Source organism: Diachasma alloeum, unplaced genomic scaffold (assembly GCF_001412515.2).
Source record: "Diachasma alloeum isolate Michigan unplaced genomic scaffold, Dall2.0 Dall_scaffold_00196, whole genome shotgun sequence".
In the NCBI taxonomy this organism is placed as follows: Eukaryota; Metazoa; Arthropoda; class Insecta; order Hymenoptera; family Braconidae; genus Diachasma; species Diachasma alloeum.
In genome coordinates, this window is record NW_021680361.1 from 705613 (window position 1) to 722716 (window position 17104).

The 17104-nt window shown below is 35.6% G+C and overlaps 1 protein-coding gene across 7 annotated transcripts in view; it reads right to left on the reverse strand.

Moving 5' to 3' along the window:
• The window catches only part of LOC107048707 (disks large 1 tumor suppressor protein), a 616903-nt gene that overhangs the window by 67604 nt on the left and 532195 nt on the right, over window positions 1-17104 (reverse strand). For all 7 annotated transcript variants that reach the window (XM_015272036.1, XM_015272039.1, XM_015272037.1 and 4 more), the window contains 3 exons: window positions 13350-13625; window positions 9007-9225; window positions 4698-4848 (listed from right to left, as the gene is read on the reverse strand). In XM_015272036.1, the coding sequence (XP_015127522.1) occupies window positions 4698-4848; window positions 9007-9225; window positions 13350-13625 (646 nt within the window). The remainder of the gene's footprint in view (window positions 1-4697; window positions 4849-9006; window positions 9226-13349; window positions 13626-17104) is intronic.

Sequence of the window (17104 nt, forward strand, 5' to 3'; positions counted from 1 at the left end):
CCTGGGGCTGATCTGAGGGGGAAATGGAGCTCGCAGAGCTTCTAGCGCCAGATAACTCTAAGCGATACCTCGACTGCCCCCAGAATGCGGTCCTTGTATTTGACGCATTCTCAAGGAGGCACTCGGCATGTTCAAGTGGGTTAACAAGTCACTTTTCGTCTGAACCCCAAACGAGAAACACAAAGCGCCTAGCGGCGTTATTGACCATTTTCTCGATATTATTCTTTACTCAGTGAAATACTCAAGTGCTCTTTCAATCGATCTCTGATTAAACCTTCAGCTATATTAAGAAAGGAAATTCAAATTCAAATGTCTTATCTCTTTTCTCTCATAAAACATTTTTAGGGTTTTGATTATCTTATTTTTAATCTACTTTGTCATAGAACCTTCCGTCATATCCAAATGTTGGCTATCAATTCCAAAATACAAGAGTCAGTCTATCTCAAAACGTCAAAAATCTGATCGACAAGAAAGAAATTGAAGTAGTCTCTATCTTTAGAATTCTTCACTACTAAAATCCCATTGCCAATGCTTTCACACATTAATAAAGTTCCAAAAAGCAGAAAAATCATCAGTCATCATTTAACTTCAAACTAAAAATAGAATAATTTTATGAAATATTCCAAGTAATATTTATTTGTCAGCTCGCATGAATTTTTTTCAAATGTCTGATCAACAATTCCAATATCCCTATCTCTCTCCTCCAAGCAATGGAATGCCAATTAGATTCAACAGCACGACGTGATTTCACACGAGTTAATATTTTTTAAATGCCGAGTTTGCAATTTCGGTGCTGTTGGAAATGAAAAAAAATAGCTGAATAATCGTACACTGGGATGAGGGATGCAATTTATGGACTTTACAAGTGCGAATCCTGTCACCCAGTGGTGCAGATCCCAGTCACGTAGCCGAGGGGGGAATGGGAGGATTGCCGATGAGATGGCAGATGAGGTAGTAAAAGTGTTTTTAGGTCTGCTGCGTTCGTGCTGAGAGAAGATTTTGTTCTGTTCAATATTTTCTTTTATTACTTTCTCCCTTTCTTTCAAATATTTTCTGGTCTTACTGTAATTTTTGTAAGTTCAGTGTAATTTGCTCAACGATACAGAAACATTAATCGTCATTGAATATTGACATAGAAGTAGTTTTTCCTCTATTGTCTTTATCAAACATACCACGATGACAGATAATGAATGATAATCAAGACATCATCATTCGATTGATTCAAAATTATAATTCAAAATACACAGACTTTTCCTTCATAGATTATTTCGATGATTATAATTTATTTTCGTAGAAAAAATGATTGGGTAATTAGAGCATATAACTGCTCCAACAATTTTTTCCAGGAAACTGAATTAATTCGTCATTTATTACAAAAAAAAATTGAAATCAACAAGAAAATTGAGTTGGACTCAATTAGGTAAATAACTAAAAGGTGATGACTGGGTCAAATTTTGACCTTTGTGGGGTTCACATCAGCTACGTCTTCGTCGCGAACCCTGGGTAATGTTAAGTGCTGGTGAAGCTTGATACTTTAAAAATAAGTGCTTCAGTACACGTTGAATTGATATGAACACATAATTGAAATCTACATGAGCATACATGTTACTAAGTGTGAGAGCTCAAGGAGGTTAAATTCTTTTACAGCAGCCAGTTTCCGACACGAGACACATAATTTGAGACCAATTCGAACTCAAAACTCCACTCATGTCAATAATTATCAACAATTTTGTTGACGCCGAGCGGAGCCGGTAATACCGCTCATAGGATCAGCCACGTAGTTGCTCGACAGCACTCGAGTACAGGTTAGGTTGCGGCGCGAGCGATACACGCAAAACCCTATGAGCGGCATTGGAATCGTACCGAGCGGCATTATCCGACGGCGGGTAGTACCGCTCAATAGGCTGTCTCTTTCATTTTCAATCAATTCTGTGGATTCTAAGGAGAATTAGGCGTCTACACTTCGAGAATAACGAGTTCAATAGTTAAAGAAGTCTCACAAATACGTTTTTTATACTCAAGTTGAAATATAAAATATAAAACTGGCATTTCCCCTTAGGTGGGCGGTACAGGCACACCCTCCCCTACCTATTCAATAAAATGTAATCACGTATTAACTAGACTAGACGCCAAACTAATATCACTCAGGATATTCCACAAATTTATTCTATTTTTAGTTTGAGTTGCAATAATGACATGATTTCTCCGATTTTTGGAAATTTATTAATGTGTGATAGCATTGGTAATTCGATTTTAATAGTAAAGAGTTCTAAAGATACTGTTATAGCGACCATTATCATTACTAGGGGGCTTCGCCTCCTGCTCGCTTCGCTCGCCATCCTCGGGAGGGCTTCTCCCCCGCTCGCTTCGCTCGCTCCCCCCCAATCGCTAGTGCGGCTGCTTGGGTATGTTTAAGTTATAAAAAGTTTAATAAATGGCGAGTAATAGTAACTACATATATAGGCTCGAAATACCACATGGGAATTCTATCTTGTATATTCTTGACAGGTGCACGGAGAGAAATGTACGAGAAAAATTACCGTGCCCGCACAGTAAAGTTGGTTCAGATGGTCTTTCCAGGCCAAATGTACCGCAAAGAGTAGGAAAAAGTACTGTTGCACGAGTCATTTTTCGGATAAATGTGGGGAAAAATTCTTGTGCAGCACGGTAAAATCGAAGCGACAGTGAATTTTTACGAGAAATACGAGAAAAATTATGACACTGACTGGCAAATTTTTCCGGTGCTCTACCAGAATCCTAGGACCCGATCGCGCATTCGTAAGATTTCGGTACTCTTCGTCCCCCCTCCGCAACCACGAACATCGACTCAACGTGACCAGATGATTTATTCCGTCGCCTCCTCTAGCCTCCTCTCTCACATATCTCCTTACTGAAACCCCAGGTTAATGTTTTTCATAATATCAATTCAGTGAAATATTAATTAGTGTTGTGATAAAACGGTTAAGAAATAAAATAAGTGCCCTTTATTTTCGCTTCATGAGGTGTATAACGCTGTAGATATACATTGGCCTGTCAAACGTTCCACATACGTTTGCCGCGCATTCCGCTTTTAATATGGGAGAGAGGATATGGAGGAGAGGTTAAAATAAAATTAATAGGATGATATGCTGAATGACAATGTTTACTCATTTTTAACTATTGAATGAAATTTATCATGTAATAGAAAACAGTCAGGGATCAAGCTTTTATTGTGCGTTACCGGAATTTTTACTATGCAGCACCGGAATTTTTCTGGTGCTAGACAATTGAACCCACTTTACCAGACGGCACGGTAATTTTTGCCTGAATTTCGCCTGAAAAATTCTGGAATTTTTTTCTCCGTGTGTTGGATAACTGATCAGTGGTAGTTATTCTCAACAGATTCCCTTCAGGTTCATTGTTCATTAGTCATACATATTTTTCGTTGGATTCCGTAGAGGTTGGCAAGCAAAAGGAGCAGGGGGCGGAAATTTTTAATATAAAAGAAAAATAGTGGTGGAATTATTCACATGACCCCTCATTTTGGCCCTCGTGACCCTTATTTTGACCCTTGTGACTTTTATTTTAACATTTTTTTAAACTCCTATGAACCTCATTTTTGCTATTATTACCCTTATTTCAACCCTATTTTGACACTCGTAAACCTTACTGTAATCCTTATTCTGACCCTTGCAATCCTTATTTTGTCACTTGGCATTCTGATAATTATTTTGACCTTTGTGATCCATATTTTAATCTTTATTTTGTCCCTTGTGCCCCCTATTTTGAACCATATGGCCCTTATTTTTACCTTTATGACGCTCATTTTGATCCTTGTGACCCTTATTTTGAACCTTATGACTCCTATTTTTACCCTTGAGGCCCTTATTTTTACCCTTATGACGTTCATTTTGATCCTTACGACCCTTATTTTGAACCTTGTGACTCCTATTTTGACCTTTATTTTTACGCTTATGCCCCTTATATCAACCCTTAGTGACCCTTTCTTTCTTGTCTTTATTTCTTGATTTCTTTGTTGTCGATCACATTTTCGACATTTTGAGATAGAGTGATTCTTAAATTTTGGAATTGATAGCTAACATTGGCTATCATTCCTCAGCCTCATTTTGGCGGCATTTCCACATCCTCCAATTTAAATTTCCCTTCTCCACATAAATAGAGGCTCAATCAAAGACCGATTTACATTTTTATCTTGCAAATTTTCATTCACAAGATCAATTCAAAAATATCCGAACATTTTCTCGAAGTTTAACCCTAGTTTGGTCACCATAGGAGCGAAACGCCGCAGAAGGTCGATTTTTTCTTTTTACCATTGACTGGCTGAGCGGAAAAATCTTAAAAAATTGGAATGCGTCAATTCAAGTGTCTTGAAAATTATAATATTTTTTAAAATTATTTATATCCACAATTCCTGAAGAAAAAAAATTATTTCTAACGGACGGGCAATCTTTTCCGATGTTAAATGAAATTGCCCGTTGTGCGACGTTGCCGAAGTCTCGCTAAACGCGTCCGGGCAGTATAGAGTGAATTCGGCAACGCTCGGGCCTAAATAACACGGCGGCGATACCCGGCGGAGGTAACCAAGTCGCAAGTTCTCATATGGTGACCAACTGGGGTTAAAACAGTTTTAAAAAATACGGGGGAAAAAATTTACAATGGGAGGAGAGGGTGGAGTTGAAGTGACAGAGGATGCTTACGTGGTTGTGGCGACAGCGAATGGTCCGAGGCGGGGGGCGGGGGTGGCAGGATCCCTTCCGGTTTGGCTACGAGAAGGACCACTCGGTCCTGGGTGGCCTTCAGTGTGGCCACTGCCTCCTCGTGCGTCACGTTCTCCAGGTTTTTTTCGCCCTGAAACATTTTTCAAATATAATCTTTCTTCGGGGGCGATGATTTATTGAGTGTACGGGGTTATCTGGTGCTCTAGCGCGGTTTTTTCTCGGTTTCAATATGTTGTGGCAAAAAAGGAGAAGTTGATTTTCCAACGGTTTTTGCTGACGAATGAAAGCTTTGTAATCGCTCAAATTTAAGTTCTATATTTTTTTGTGTTACGATAACTAAATGGATGTATGTGGGCTATTTCTTCATTTTTTAAAAAATTGTTTAAAAAATTGTTTTATAAGGGATCAATCGAATTTCATGACTTTAATGAAAACTGGAAAATTGAAAATCCCCGGCGAAAAAGTTAATAACTGACATATTAATTGACTTATTTAAAAACTGAAAAAACTAAAAAATTGAGAATTAAAAATCGCTGACAGAAAAGTTTTCAACTAACTTATTTAAAAACTAAAAAAGGGTTAAATAAAAATAAATAAAAACTAGAAAATTGAGAATTAAAAACCTCCGACGAAGAAGTTATCCTTGAGTAATTTAAAAAGAGGAAAATAAAACTCAAAATTTTGATTAGACGAATTTTAGAGAAACTGAAATTTCTCTTATAACAGAAGAAACAGCAGAAAAAAGTCGGGGGACACCAACATTTTCGTGACTCTATGTGCCCCCCCCCCCAAATTACAAAAATTAATTATTTAGAAAACTCTACTTAGAAATGAGTCATTATTTGACCTGAATCATCAAATGAAAAACGAAAAAAGAAGAAAAAAATAAAGAAATATCCCTATCGTCAACTCCCCAGAAAATTTCCCCTAATGTCCCTCCCCCTTTCTCCTGTTTAATATATCACACGTGTCACTGCTGGCACCGACCAAAAGCCCCAGATAATTTTTTATCTCATCCGAAACTCCTGCTCCTAACGACCCGGCAATAATGATCGGTCGGAATTTCGGGGGCAAACTTTTCGCGCCTCGGCCGTTGGTAAGAACGACGAGACGACCATTATATCGAACCTCAACCCCTATCACCACGGCTTCTTATTCTTTGGCAAATAATCCCCTCTGCTAATTAGTTTCGTAAACTTTCATAAGTTTCTACATCTCCTCTCCTTCAACTCAAGAAAATATCTGCAAGGGGATTATGAGACAGAGAGTTCTGAGTGATGCCATTGGATGGACAGGAAAATTGTAGTTCTCCTTTCTAAAAAACAAAGCGGGGGCTAATATCTCGAATCGAAAATGAGAACTCGAACATGGCGGATATCTCGACCGAATGGAGAAAGTAAGGCAGTTTTCATGAGAACAATCGTCTTGCGTCGAGTTCTCATGAAGCCCGCCTAACAAACAAAAGAGAATTGACTACCATTCTATGAAACATGAATAACCAAATCATAATTGTCCAAATCATTTAGGTCAGAGAAAAATAGAATAATTCTACATTCTTAATATTGCGCTTCCTAAGGTTTTCTTCGAACAAAGTTGATTAGAATTGATAGCTAGAATTATGAGATTATCCCACATTTTTGACATAATGGGGACGCGAGATAAGAATGCGATACCTGGTGAGGCGTGCGGCAACTAAAAAACATGGCGGAAAAGAGGGCTTCAAGTCACGTGGGTATGCATGTGCGAAGTGACTGCTGTTTGTTGTTTTGTTGCTCCAATTTTGATATTTATTCCATTTCATCAAATATTAGCTATTAAATATCGAACAAATGGAGGAAACAAAGGATATTAATACGACGAGTAGTCCCCACATGACATCAATTTCCTGAATTTAGAACAGCTTGAGCTTCGACCATATTAAGGGAATCTAATGTTGCTTGAGCAAACTGATAAATACTTTTTAACAAAATTGTCTTCATTTTTCACAGTCTAGTTCTTGCCGGCTCAGACCTGTCCCCTTACCACGTGACATTTGTTTTGAAAATATGCGCCATCAACTATACCCTTTAAGCCGCCATATTGAGGTGATTCCAGCGCCGCCATCGGTATTTCGCGTCCCCAAAAGGATAGGAGAATCTGAATGCAATATAGTGAAAATGATCGATTTTTTCACTTTGAACAAATAATATTAATATCCAAATACAAAATTTCGGATATGAAAAAAAGAAGCTGTGACTCAATATTCCAAATGAATTTTTAATTTTTAATTTGGTGTTGAAAACACGAGATGACAATATTCTAAGCACGGAATTATATTGATGAGATGAACAACAGATTAATTGAATTATCGTGTAAACTAACTGAAAATTGATAAGAGTGTGGGCACGCATTTTTACCAGAGTATTAACAAACATTGAATTCCAGAATAAGTTCAGACTCTAAAGTGTATTCTAGAAGGAATTGAATTGTAATTATGATTAAAATCTTATTCAGTGAGGATAGGAATTAGAACATGAGCAAATCATTTATTGCAATGTGAAAATTTAACAGTTGATTAATTGGGGCATATGATTCTCATCGGTCGTATTGATTGTTGCAATGAGAATGATTGCAAACAATTAATTGAAAACGGGAATATCGAATCTGATAGGAAAAGGGGCACAATGAGAAAGCATCAGTATAAATCGTCCCATAGAAACGCCCTTGCTAACTTTTGGGCGGATTCACAAATTTTATTTACTTCGTACGATAATAACCAACCGCCGGTATATTACTGACCAGTGATAAGGATCCCTCAAAATTGTGATTTATTTCTAAAAAGCTGGAGAATATTTTCGAATTAAAAAAAAAAACTTTTCTCGAAAAATTTCCAACTTTCCAGAATTCCGATAGATGGCATTACGGCATAAAGACTGCATAAGGACTTTTTCCTTAAATGACCCCCGTAATGAAAACAGAAGTATCCACGTCAACAATTATTAAGAATGTTTCCTCTGATGTTTAAGGTATATCCCAAAACAATCAAACCCGAAACTTAGTCCGTAGGAATTTTCGGAAAAAATTCTAAATGCCTAAATTTTGCATTTTCTATTTATTCTCCAAATGAATAATTTAAAATATTTGAACTTTCGAAAACCTAATTTTTTTAACCATGAAATCGATTTCTGGTAAAATTCTGAATATAGATAAATTTGTTACGATTCAGAAAAAATGATTATTATGGTGGAAAATGGATTGTTTATAAATTATTTACAGAAAATGCTCGTGATTTTTAAAAATTGCAATTTTTTAATTAATTTGCAATTTTTGGAATTTTTCTCCAAAAGCAAACTTTCTAATTTTTTTCAGATTTTTAAAATGTTTTCTAACTGTTCAATATTGCGATTCAAATTCAGCTCTGCAAAGTTTAAATCATAAAATCATTCTAAAATATCCGGAAACCTAGGGTCAAATGGGGCTCAAATGAAAGCCTTGATGTTCGAGTACGAAAGTAGAAAAACATTTCACTAGAGAAAAAATTTCCAAGATTATTCACCTGAAACTATAATTTTTTTCTCTCTCTATTTGTCTGATGGTTCGTCTTCAAATGGACTCGGAGATTCCAAAATAATTATTAATAATCAGGGATCGGAACAATCATCAATCTTAAAATGAGTTAAATTTAACTCATGTTAACGGATAATATTACCCAACAATTTTCAATTATCAAATTAATCATCAATTGAATATTCACATTCCGAAATAATCTATCAATCAGTAATCGCGTCAGAAGATTGACCATTACATATCTAATTGAAAAAATCCTTTATGAAATTTAGAATTATTTACTCGATAGTTAATAGAAAATTTAAATTATGAATAGTTTTATGATTTTCAAATTTCAATTCAGAAAAAATAACCATAGTAATAGAAAGGTGTTAATTGTAATAATATTACTGCTCGATACCGGATGTGGATCTGGAGGAATATTGAAGGGATGGGCGAAAAACAAATGGATTTTAACGGGAGGAGTCCGAGGGTCAAGAAACAAGAAAATATTACAAATGTAATGATTGTCGACCGATCGCTGTTAATAATTGTTGAAATAATTGTTAAAAAGATGAAGTCATGGGACGTGAGGATGATTTCCGCCGAGGTTTCCCTCGGTATTTCATCATCTCGGTGACGAGAGAGTAAAATCCGATGACGATTTGTCAGTGTGACGGTATATTTTGCCATGATCGACCTCTTGCCATCATCTGGGGTGAAAAATAAGGGTGTCATGAAATACGATAGGTATATGTCTCACCAGTGTGTTCCTGACGGCCACCAATTTGTCGCCAACAACGAGACGTCCGTCAACCTGGGCAGCTCCACCCTCCATGATCTTCGTGACGTATATCCCATTATCACCGGGTATGTGCTGATTGCCAATTCCACCGGCGATACTGAAGCCAAGGCCCTTGTTACCCTTGATCAGTTCTATCTCAACTAGGTGGGAGGCGGGATTTCTTCGTCTTCGGACGTACTGGAAATATCAAGCGAATCGTTCATTATAAATTTCCTATTTTACTAAAGATGAAAGAAACGTAAAGTTGTTTTATATCGAAATATCTCGAAACTGCCTGACCGCTAATCCTTCATTCTGATTGGTCAATATGTGACACGAAGTTATTCGCAAAAAAATACGCGGCATTTTTAAATTCTTCAGTGGTAAATTTTTATTCACATCATATATATATATATATATATATATATATATATATATATATATATATATATNTAAAATCAAAGGGGCGTAAGTGATTTTTTTTCTCTTAATACCAAAGGGGCGTATGTTTTTTTTGCCTTCGAAATGGAGTTTTCTCAACTTATGAAAGGTTTTTTGTGGACAAATTTCTGAAGTGGCAAATGGACGTAAGTCCGACTAGCAAGTACTGAAGGGGCGTATCTCCAGCACATACGCCTCTTTCTTTTTATACTTTTTGTTTCTTTTCTAGCTCATATTGAGAATGAATAATTCCAAAGGGGCGTAACTCAGGCACATACGTCCCTTTGTTTTTGAAGCAATAATCACAGAGGGGCGTAACGCCAATATATATGTCCCTTCATTTGTTACTGTTCGTTCCTATTGATTCATCAAGTATAAACGGAATCACATGCACTACAGCCCTAATAATAAATAATATTTGATTCTACATTAACCTCCCCTCCCTCCCTCTCATCATGAATGTTCAAATTATTTCCCTTTGATTTTTTGCTTGAATGAAACAATTTCATGAGAAATATCAGTAACTAAACTAAAATTTTCTAAAATTTTCTTCTAAATTTATTCGATTTCATTCATTAATTTATTTCATTTTTTTAAATTATGACTGCGAATTTCAGGAAATTATCTGTATGAAATTTCGAGTCGTGACTGCTTTGAACACTTCGGAAGAAAATGAGACCATAAAGGAAGAAGAAAATAGTTAAAGCGTTTTATGTTGATATAACAATATAAAACTCATTATCGCGAGTAGACCTAAGATATAATGAGAGAGAGGCGTATGTGGGACTTACGCCCTTTTCGTTTTATTTCAACATGAAATGTGTCATCCGAAGTGCACAACACATAATGTAAAAANCAAAAACAAAGGGACGTATGTGCCTGAGTTACGCCCCTTTGGAATTATTCATTCTCAATATGAGCTAGAAAAGAAACAAAAAGTATAAAAAGAAAGAGGCGTATGTGCTGGAGATACGCCCCTTCAGTACTTGCTAGTCGGACTTACGTCCATTTGCCACTTCAGAAATTTGTCCACAAAAAACCTTTCATAAGTTGAGAAAACTCCATTTCGAAGGAAAAAAAAACATACGCCCCTTTGGTATTAAGAGAAAAAAAATCTTAGAGAAATGGCTCTTACGCCCCTTTGATTTTAATGCGACGATATATATATATTTTTTTTTTTTCACATGTATATATATTATCGGTGAAATTAATAAATTCTGTCCTTTTATGGGGACCGATTATTTAAAAAAATTGAAGATAATTAATTGAAAATGAAAAATTCTTTATAGGTTCTTTTACTCTACTTCGCTATTCACTTCAATCATTAGTCGAATTCTCTTTGATTCATTATCAATATTTATAAGATATTCATGAGAAAATGAAATTTAATGAATTCCATTTCTTAATTTCAACAAACGAATAGATCAGCGCGTGCGAGAGCGCGCGCATAGATCTTGTGTATGAATAAACTCCAGTTGCGGTGTTGAGCGTAAAGAGGACAAATAATTCAGTAGCGAAGTGGTAAAGCGGTTTAAGTCGACTTATCTCTTACTTGCGTTTTTGAAGAATATCTCCGAATCCAAAGGAGGTAACGAAATTTTCGTAATGACCTTTTTTCTAGAGCAAATTGAGTGCTATAAAAAAGGTATTGACAAAAATTTAGCTATCTTCATTAGATTCCGAGATATTCACTGAAAACTGGCCAACAGTCGAAATCGACTTAAACCGTTTCACCACTTCGCTACCGAATTCTACATGTTAACAATTTGTTAAAATTAACACCTTTGTTTATATTCTGCTTCTTTACTCCCGATAAAAACAAGTGGACAATGGCTTTTTCTATGAATGAGTGTAGTAATTGTTGTTAATAAATTCAGTAGCGAAGTGGTCAAGCGATTTAATTCAATTTAGTCTTTAGTTGAGTTTTCCAGAAATATGTCCGAATTTAACGGAGATTTTCATGAGAACCTTTTTTGTAGAGTGAATTGATTGCTACGACCCCCATCATATTCTCATAGAATCAAGAGGGTATTGTTATCAATTCTTTAAGTCATGACTAATTCCATTTTGATGACAATTTTTTAGTGACCGAACGCGCTATAGCGCGCTGTAATTGTAACAATCATAATTGAAAATCTCAAAATTAAATTAATCATGAATTAAATTTATCGCCTCAGACGACGGGAACCAATGAGGAATAAGCGTGACAAGCTTGCGAGATATCGATAGTTATCGGCTTTAAGTGTATGTTCTTTTTAGAATAGGATCGTTGAAAAATCGATTTTGGAAAAATATCAATTTTTTTGAATCTGTATGAAAAATGGAATTTTAATTAGTGTCAGTGAATATAGGTTATCAAGCCTTGATTCATGAAATTCGATTGATCCCTTATGATAACTTTCGAAACATGAAAAAAGACTAAAAATCGCATACTCGGACTTGAGACCAAAGTTACCCTAATACGAAAAATAGTAAATTTGAGCGATTACAAAGGTTCCATTCGAAAGCAAAAAAATTAAATAAAATAAAATCTGCAAGAGACGTAAAAAGATAAGATTTCCCGACCCTCCAATAAAAAATAAATTGGATTCCACTCGAAAAAATAGCCGAGAAAGGAACTCCCGGGTTAATTCGCTAGAATCGACGCAATCGATTCATAACCACGTCAGCTGTTCCTTTCAGGCACCGACGAACGCCACGATATTACTTTCCTCTTTTTTCCTCGACTCAGAGGGTTGCAAGAGAGGAAAAAAAGAGACAGAGAGGGCGAACAGACGCGTTCACGCGAGAGAATTGAGAGAAAGGGAAAATGGGCTATGAATCATAAGAAGTAACGCACTTCCGCGAACAAAAAAATGAGTATTAAAATGAGAGAAATTGTATCGGGGCAAAATGGGCCAGGGCAAGTTTCGAATTACGAACGGTCGAAAGTGTAAAAAACACTTTTCAGTTTCGAAAACCAATTTTTCAGTTGAATAATATTTTCAATTTCATTCAAACATCTCCTTCTTAGAAACAAATAATGGAAATTGTTTACAGATATATAAGTCTTATTTATTTGTCATGAAATTAATATTTTGAAAGATTGTGAATATTAATAGATTCATGACAAATAAAATAAATTATCTGCGAATCATTGACATCAATTAAAAATCAATTTTTCATACAGATTCGAAAAAATTGATATTTTTCCAAAAATCTATTTTTCAATGATCTCTGAAAAAATTGTCAAATGGTCTTAATGATTAAAAGGGTTAGAGCAGAGTGATCAGGAAGGGTTATTTGACCCTTAACCCTGCAGGTATTCAAGGGTCGTTTGCCCCTCAAGACAATTTGACCCTCAACTCTAAAAGCCCTTGAGGGTCGTTTGACCCTTGAGACAATTTGACCGTCAACTGCAAACGCTTTTAAGGGTCGATTGATCCTTACAATCAGTTGACCCTTAGCCCCGAATGTCATTAAGGGTTGTTGGCTCTTCGGACCATTTAACTCTGAATTAAGAATAAAAAAAAGTTTAATGAATCGTGCAAATGGTCTTAATAAAGGCCTTAAGGGTCAAGCGAACCTTGAACGGTTTCAGGAGTAATGGTCAAATGGTCTTAAGGGTTCAACGGGTGATCAGCAAGGGCCACTTGACCCTTAACCCTACAGGTCTTCAAGGGTTGTGTGACCCTTAAGATACTTTGACCCTCAAATCCAAACGTCCTTAAGGGTCGTTTGACCCACAGACCATTTGACCCTTGTGCGTCATTAAGGGTCCTTTGACCCACAACTCAAAACAAAAGAAATCTTTCTTGAATTGTGCAAAATTACAATTTTTGCAGGTGCTTCATTTTTGTCTGGTCTCCCCTAAAAAAAGATGACGAGAAGTAATGGCTTACCAATTTAACTGTGTTCCCAGCTTTCTTGAGTGCGTCAACGGCCGTCGCATGTGGTACGTCGACGACCGTAACGTCATTCACCTGTAGTATCGTGTCATTGACGCGCAAACGTCCGTCCGCGGAGGCAGCACCACCCGGTATAAGTTTTGTAATATAAATTGCTGTATCGTTGCCAATGTGGGGATTATCAGTTCCACCAGCGATACTGAAGCCAAGTCCTGCACCACCGCGCTCCAATACGATTTCCTCGTATTCGAAGTCATCGTCCCCATTTGCCTGTAATCAAAAAAATCCCAAAATGTTAAATTTGTTATCCAAATGAGAAAAAATTATCTTTCCCCCCAGAAACATGAATTTTCCCACGTTAAACTTTACTGGGGAATATTGTCCAGGGAAAAAAATTGGAACGTATACCTTCCAAAAAATATTCATGATAACATAAGATGAATATTTTAAGATGAGATGATTCCATCTCATCTCGTACTTTTTGCCTTGTCTTGAAATATCAACTAAATTATCTCATTTTCAAGACGTGTAGGATATAAGGTGAAATTATATCTCATCTGAGACGGAGAAAGAAGAGATAGGGTTAGAGATAAGATCTTGTCTTAAAGAATATTGTAATTTATCTCATTTTTAGACTAACATGAAATATCTTTAAAGATAAGGTGATTTTATCTTATCTGAGATAAAACGATTATATGAGATACCAAAAATAATTTCATCTGATCTCAGATGAAATTGAAATATCTTATATCAGATACGGTGATGTGATCTTATCTAGAATGCGATGAGATCAATTGATGTGATCTTGTTGACTTCTGTCTCATTTTAACAAAATTGCGGATTATGTCACATGCATGTGTATCACCTGTATATAAAACACCAAGGTATTTTTTCGAAGTCATATGACTTCGAAAAAAATATCTATGAGATAACATGAGATTTATATTTCAAGATGAGATAATCGGATCTTATCTCACATTTTTCAGCTTTTCTAGAAATATAATCGACATTATCTCATTTCCAATACGAGGTAGGATATAAGATGTGATGAGATTATCTCATCTGAGATAGATCAAGATGAGGTAAAATTATCTTATCTTGAAGAATATTGTAACTTGTCTCATTTTTAGACCAATAAGAAAAATCTTTGAAGATAAGATGGTATATTATCTGAGATAAAAAGATAAGATGAGATGTGATAGAATAATCCCATCTTATTTCAAATGAGAAAGGATTATTTTCTGTTTGATAAGATAAGACGGCGAAATCTTATCTAGAATAAGATACGATCATTTTAAGTTATCTCATCTTATTTACTTTCATTTCATTTTAGCAAAAAGTTGCAAATATATCAAAATATATCACGTGTATATAAAAGAGCGAATTATGTCATCTTATATCATCTTATTTATCTTAAGGCTCACACCGGTTTTACGAGCCTCGCTTAACCCAAAAATGAATAATAACGAATAATGAAAATTTATTCAACTTCGACATTCTTAATAAAAAAAATGGTCCATATTTGAAAAAATTTGGTAATTCTTGAAACATGTATTCAGTTCATCCCCCATAATCACCATAAATGAGGTTAACGCAAGGTTCAACGACACTGGAAATACCACAGGATATCCACAACACGCGACACTAAATTCCAGCCTCCAATGAGCAATTAATCATCAAATAATATAATTTCACGTGCTCAACCGGGGATTGGTCAGCCAGAAAGCAACAAACTGAGGGGGAAATTATTACCATTTCAGTACTGTGCAGCGTTCGCAAAGTGGCAATCATCGTCAATGTCCCTAACGTCACGGCATATCTCTCTCCCCCTCTTCCTCTCTATCTCTCGCACACAACACTTGCACTTCACTTCATTCTACGACCCCTTTTAGACTTTCCCCACTCTGCACGCAAACTTTGTTACGGCTTGATTGATACCACTGACGTTTGATATTCCATCCGGCATGTAATCATTATCTAACTTGGCAAATCACTGTCAAGGGAGCGATTGAAAAATATTTGTTATTGAAAATAGAAAATTGAGATGTTTTTCGTCTGGTGGATTCCTTGTTGCTTACGATCGTGGATATCTCCGAAGGAAAGGGGTCTGGGAAAAAATGCCACAAGACATTTTTTGTAAAGAATTTCAAAAGCTACAAAAATGGCCTTGACACTTTTTTCGATAAACTTGATGGCTTCCGAGATTTTTACCAAATAATAGCACAGATTCTTTTGTTTCAGATTTTTTAAATAAATTCACTAGAAAAAATGTTTTTTTTTCTTTATAAATTGAAAATTATTATTTTATATTTATATTGAAGGGTTAATGGAGATAGAGGTGTTGATTTGATGAGTTTATTAGTGATTTTTAATGCAAGTTTAGATTTTTATTTTCGCACAGATCGATTATGCGATAGAATGATGGATTTTATCGTCGAATAAAATTCCGATAAAGTTCAGTATCTCGTGGTGAGTATTTGACGGACTATTTTCAACTGCTCGTGAAAATACCCGACGAGTTTTCCCTCGAACTGTTGAATCTAAAACTAAACGCTTGTCACATCGACTCGCTTCAGCCGAAATAACTCGAGTCTTTTATTCGGGCGATACGTCTGCTGTGAGTGAGGGAATTTTGGCTTGAATCATTCGTTATGACCACAAGTAGCATAAACTGTCGTGTCCTATTGAGAGAAAAATGGCTTCATGACGTTGTTGATCACGTCTTCGTAATTATCGCAATATCAAATTTTTCAAGTTTGGAATGAGAACGGTTTTTGTAAATACTGCAGAGAGGAAAAATGTTTTTAGGTATTTTGAGAGAATTTCTCTGTTGATGCCTGTTGGAATTCATGCCTGAATACAAAAATTAATTTCTTAGTTTAGTTAAACATTTTCTCTTTTCCACCCAAACACTCAGGGTGACATTTATGGCTTTTCTTAGAAAATAGAGACGTGAAGAAAAACAGTCCTCATGGTGAGTCACAAAGGAGAGGCTGAAGAAAATTGAAACAAGGGCCTTTTGTCAAATGGGTCCAGAGAGTGAAAACTCTCATGACTTTTAGTTAGTCGTCCTAGAGACTTCGTTGGAGAAAGATATACCTTCTGCGTGCGATCATTAAAGAGTTTTACTTTGAAGAATAAAACTAATGTGTTTTTATTGAGTATTCCTACACATAATCCAATAATGCCCTTTTTCCTATCAGATTCGATATTCCTTTTTTCAATTAATTGTTTATAATCATTCTCATTTCAAAAAGCAATACGACCGATGAGAATCATATGTCCCGATTTATCAGCTGTTGAATTTTCATATTACAATAAATGATTTGCTCATGTTCTAATTCCTATGCTCACTGAATAAGATTTTAATTATAATTACAATTCAATTCCTTCTAGAGCACACTTTAGAGTGTGAATTTCTGGAATTCAATGTTTGTTGATACTCTCATAAAAGTGCGTGCCCACGCTGTTATCAAGTTCTAGTTAGTTCACACAGTAATTCAGTTAATCTATTGTTCATCTGATCAATATAATTTCGCGCTCAGAATATTGTCATCTCGTGTTTTCAGCACCAAATTATTAAAAATTGAAACTTCATTTGAAATACTGAGTCACAGCTTCTTTTTATTCATATCAGAAATTTTGTATTTGGATATTAATATTATTTGTTCAAAGTGAAAAAATCGATCATCCTTTTCACTATATTGCATTCAGATTCTCCTATCCTTAACGTCAAAAACGTGAGATAA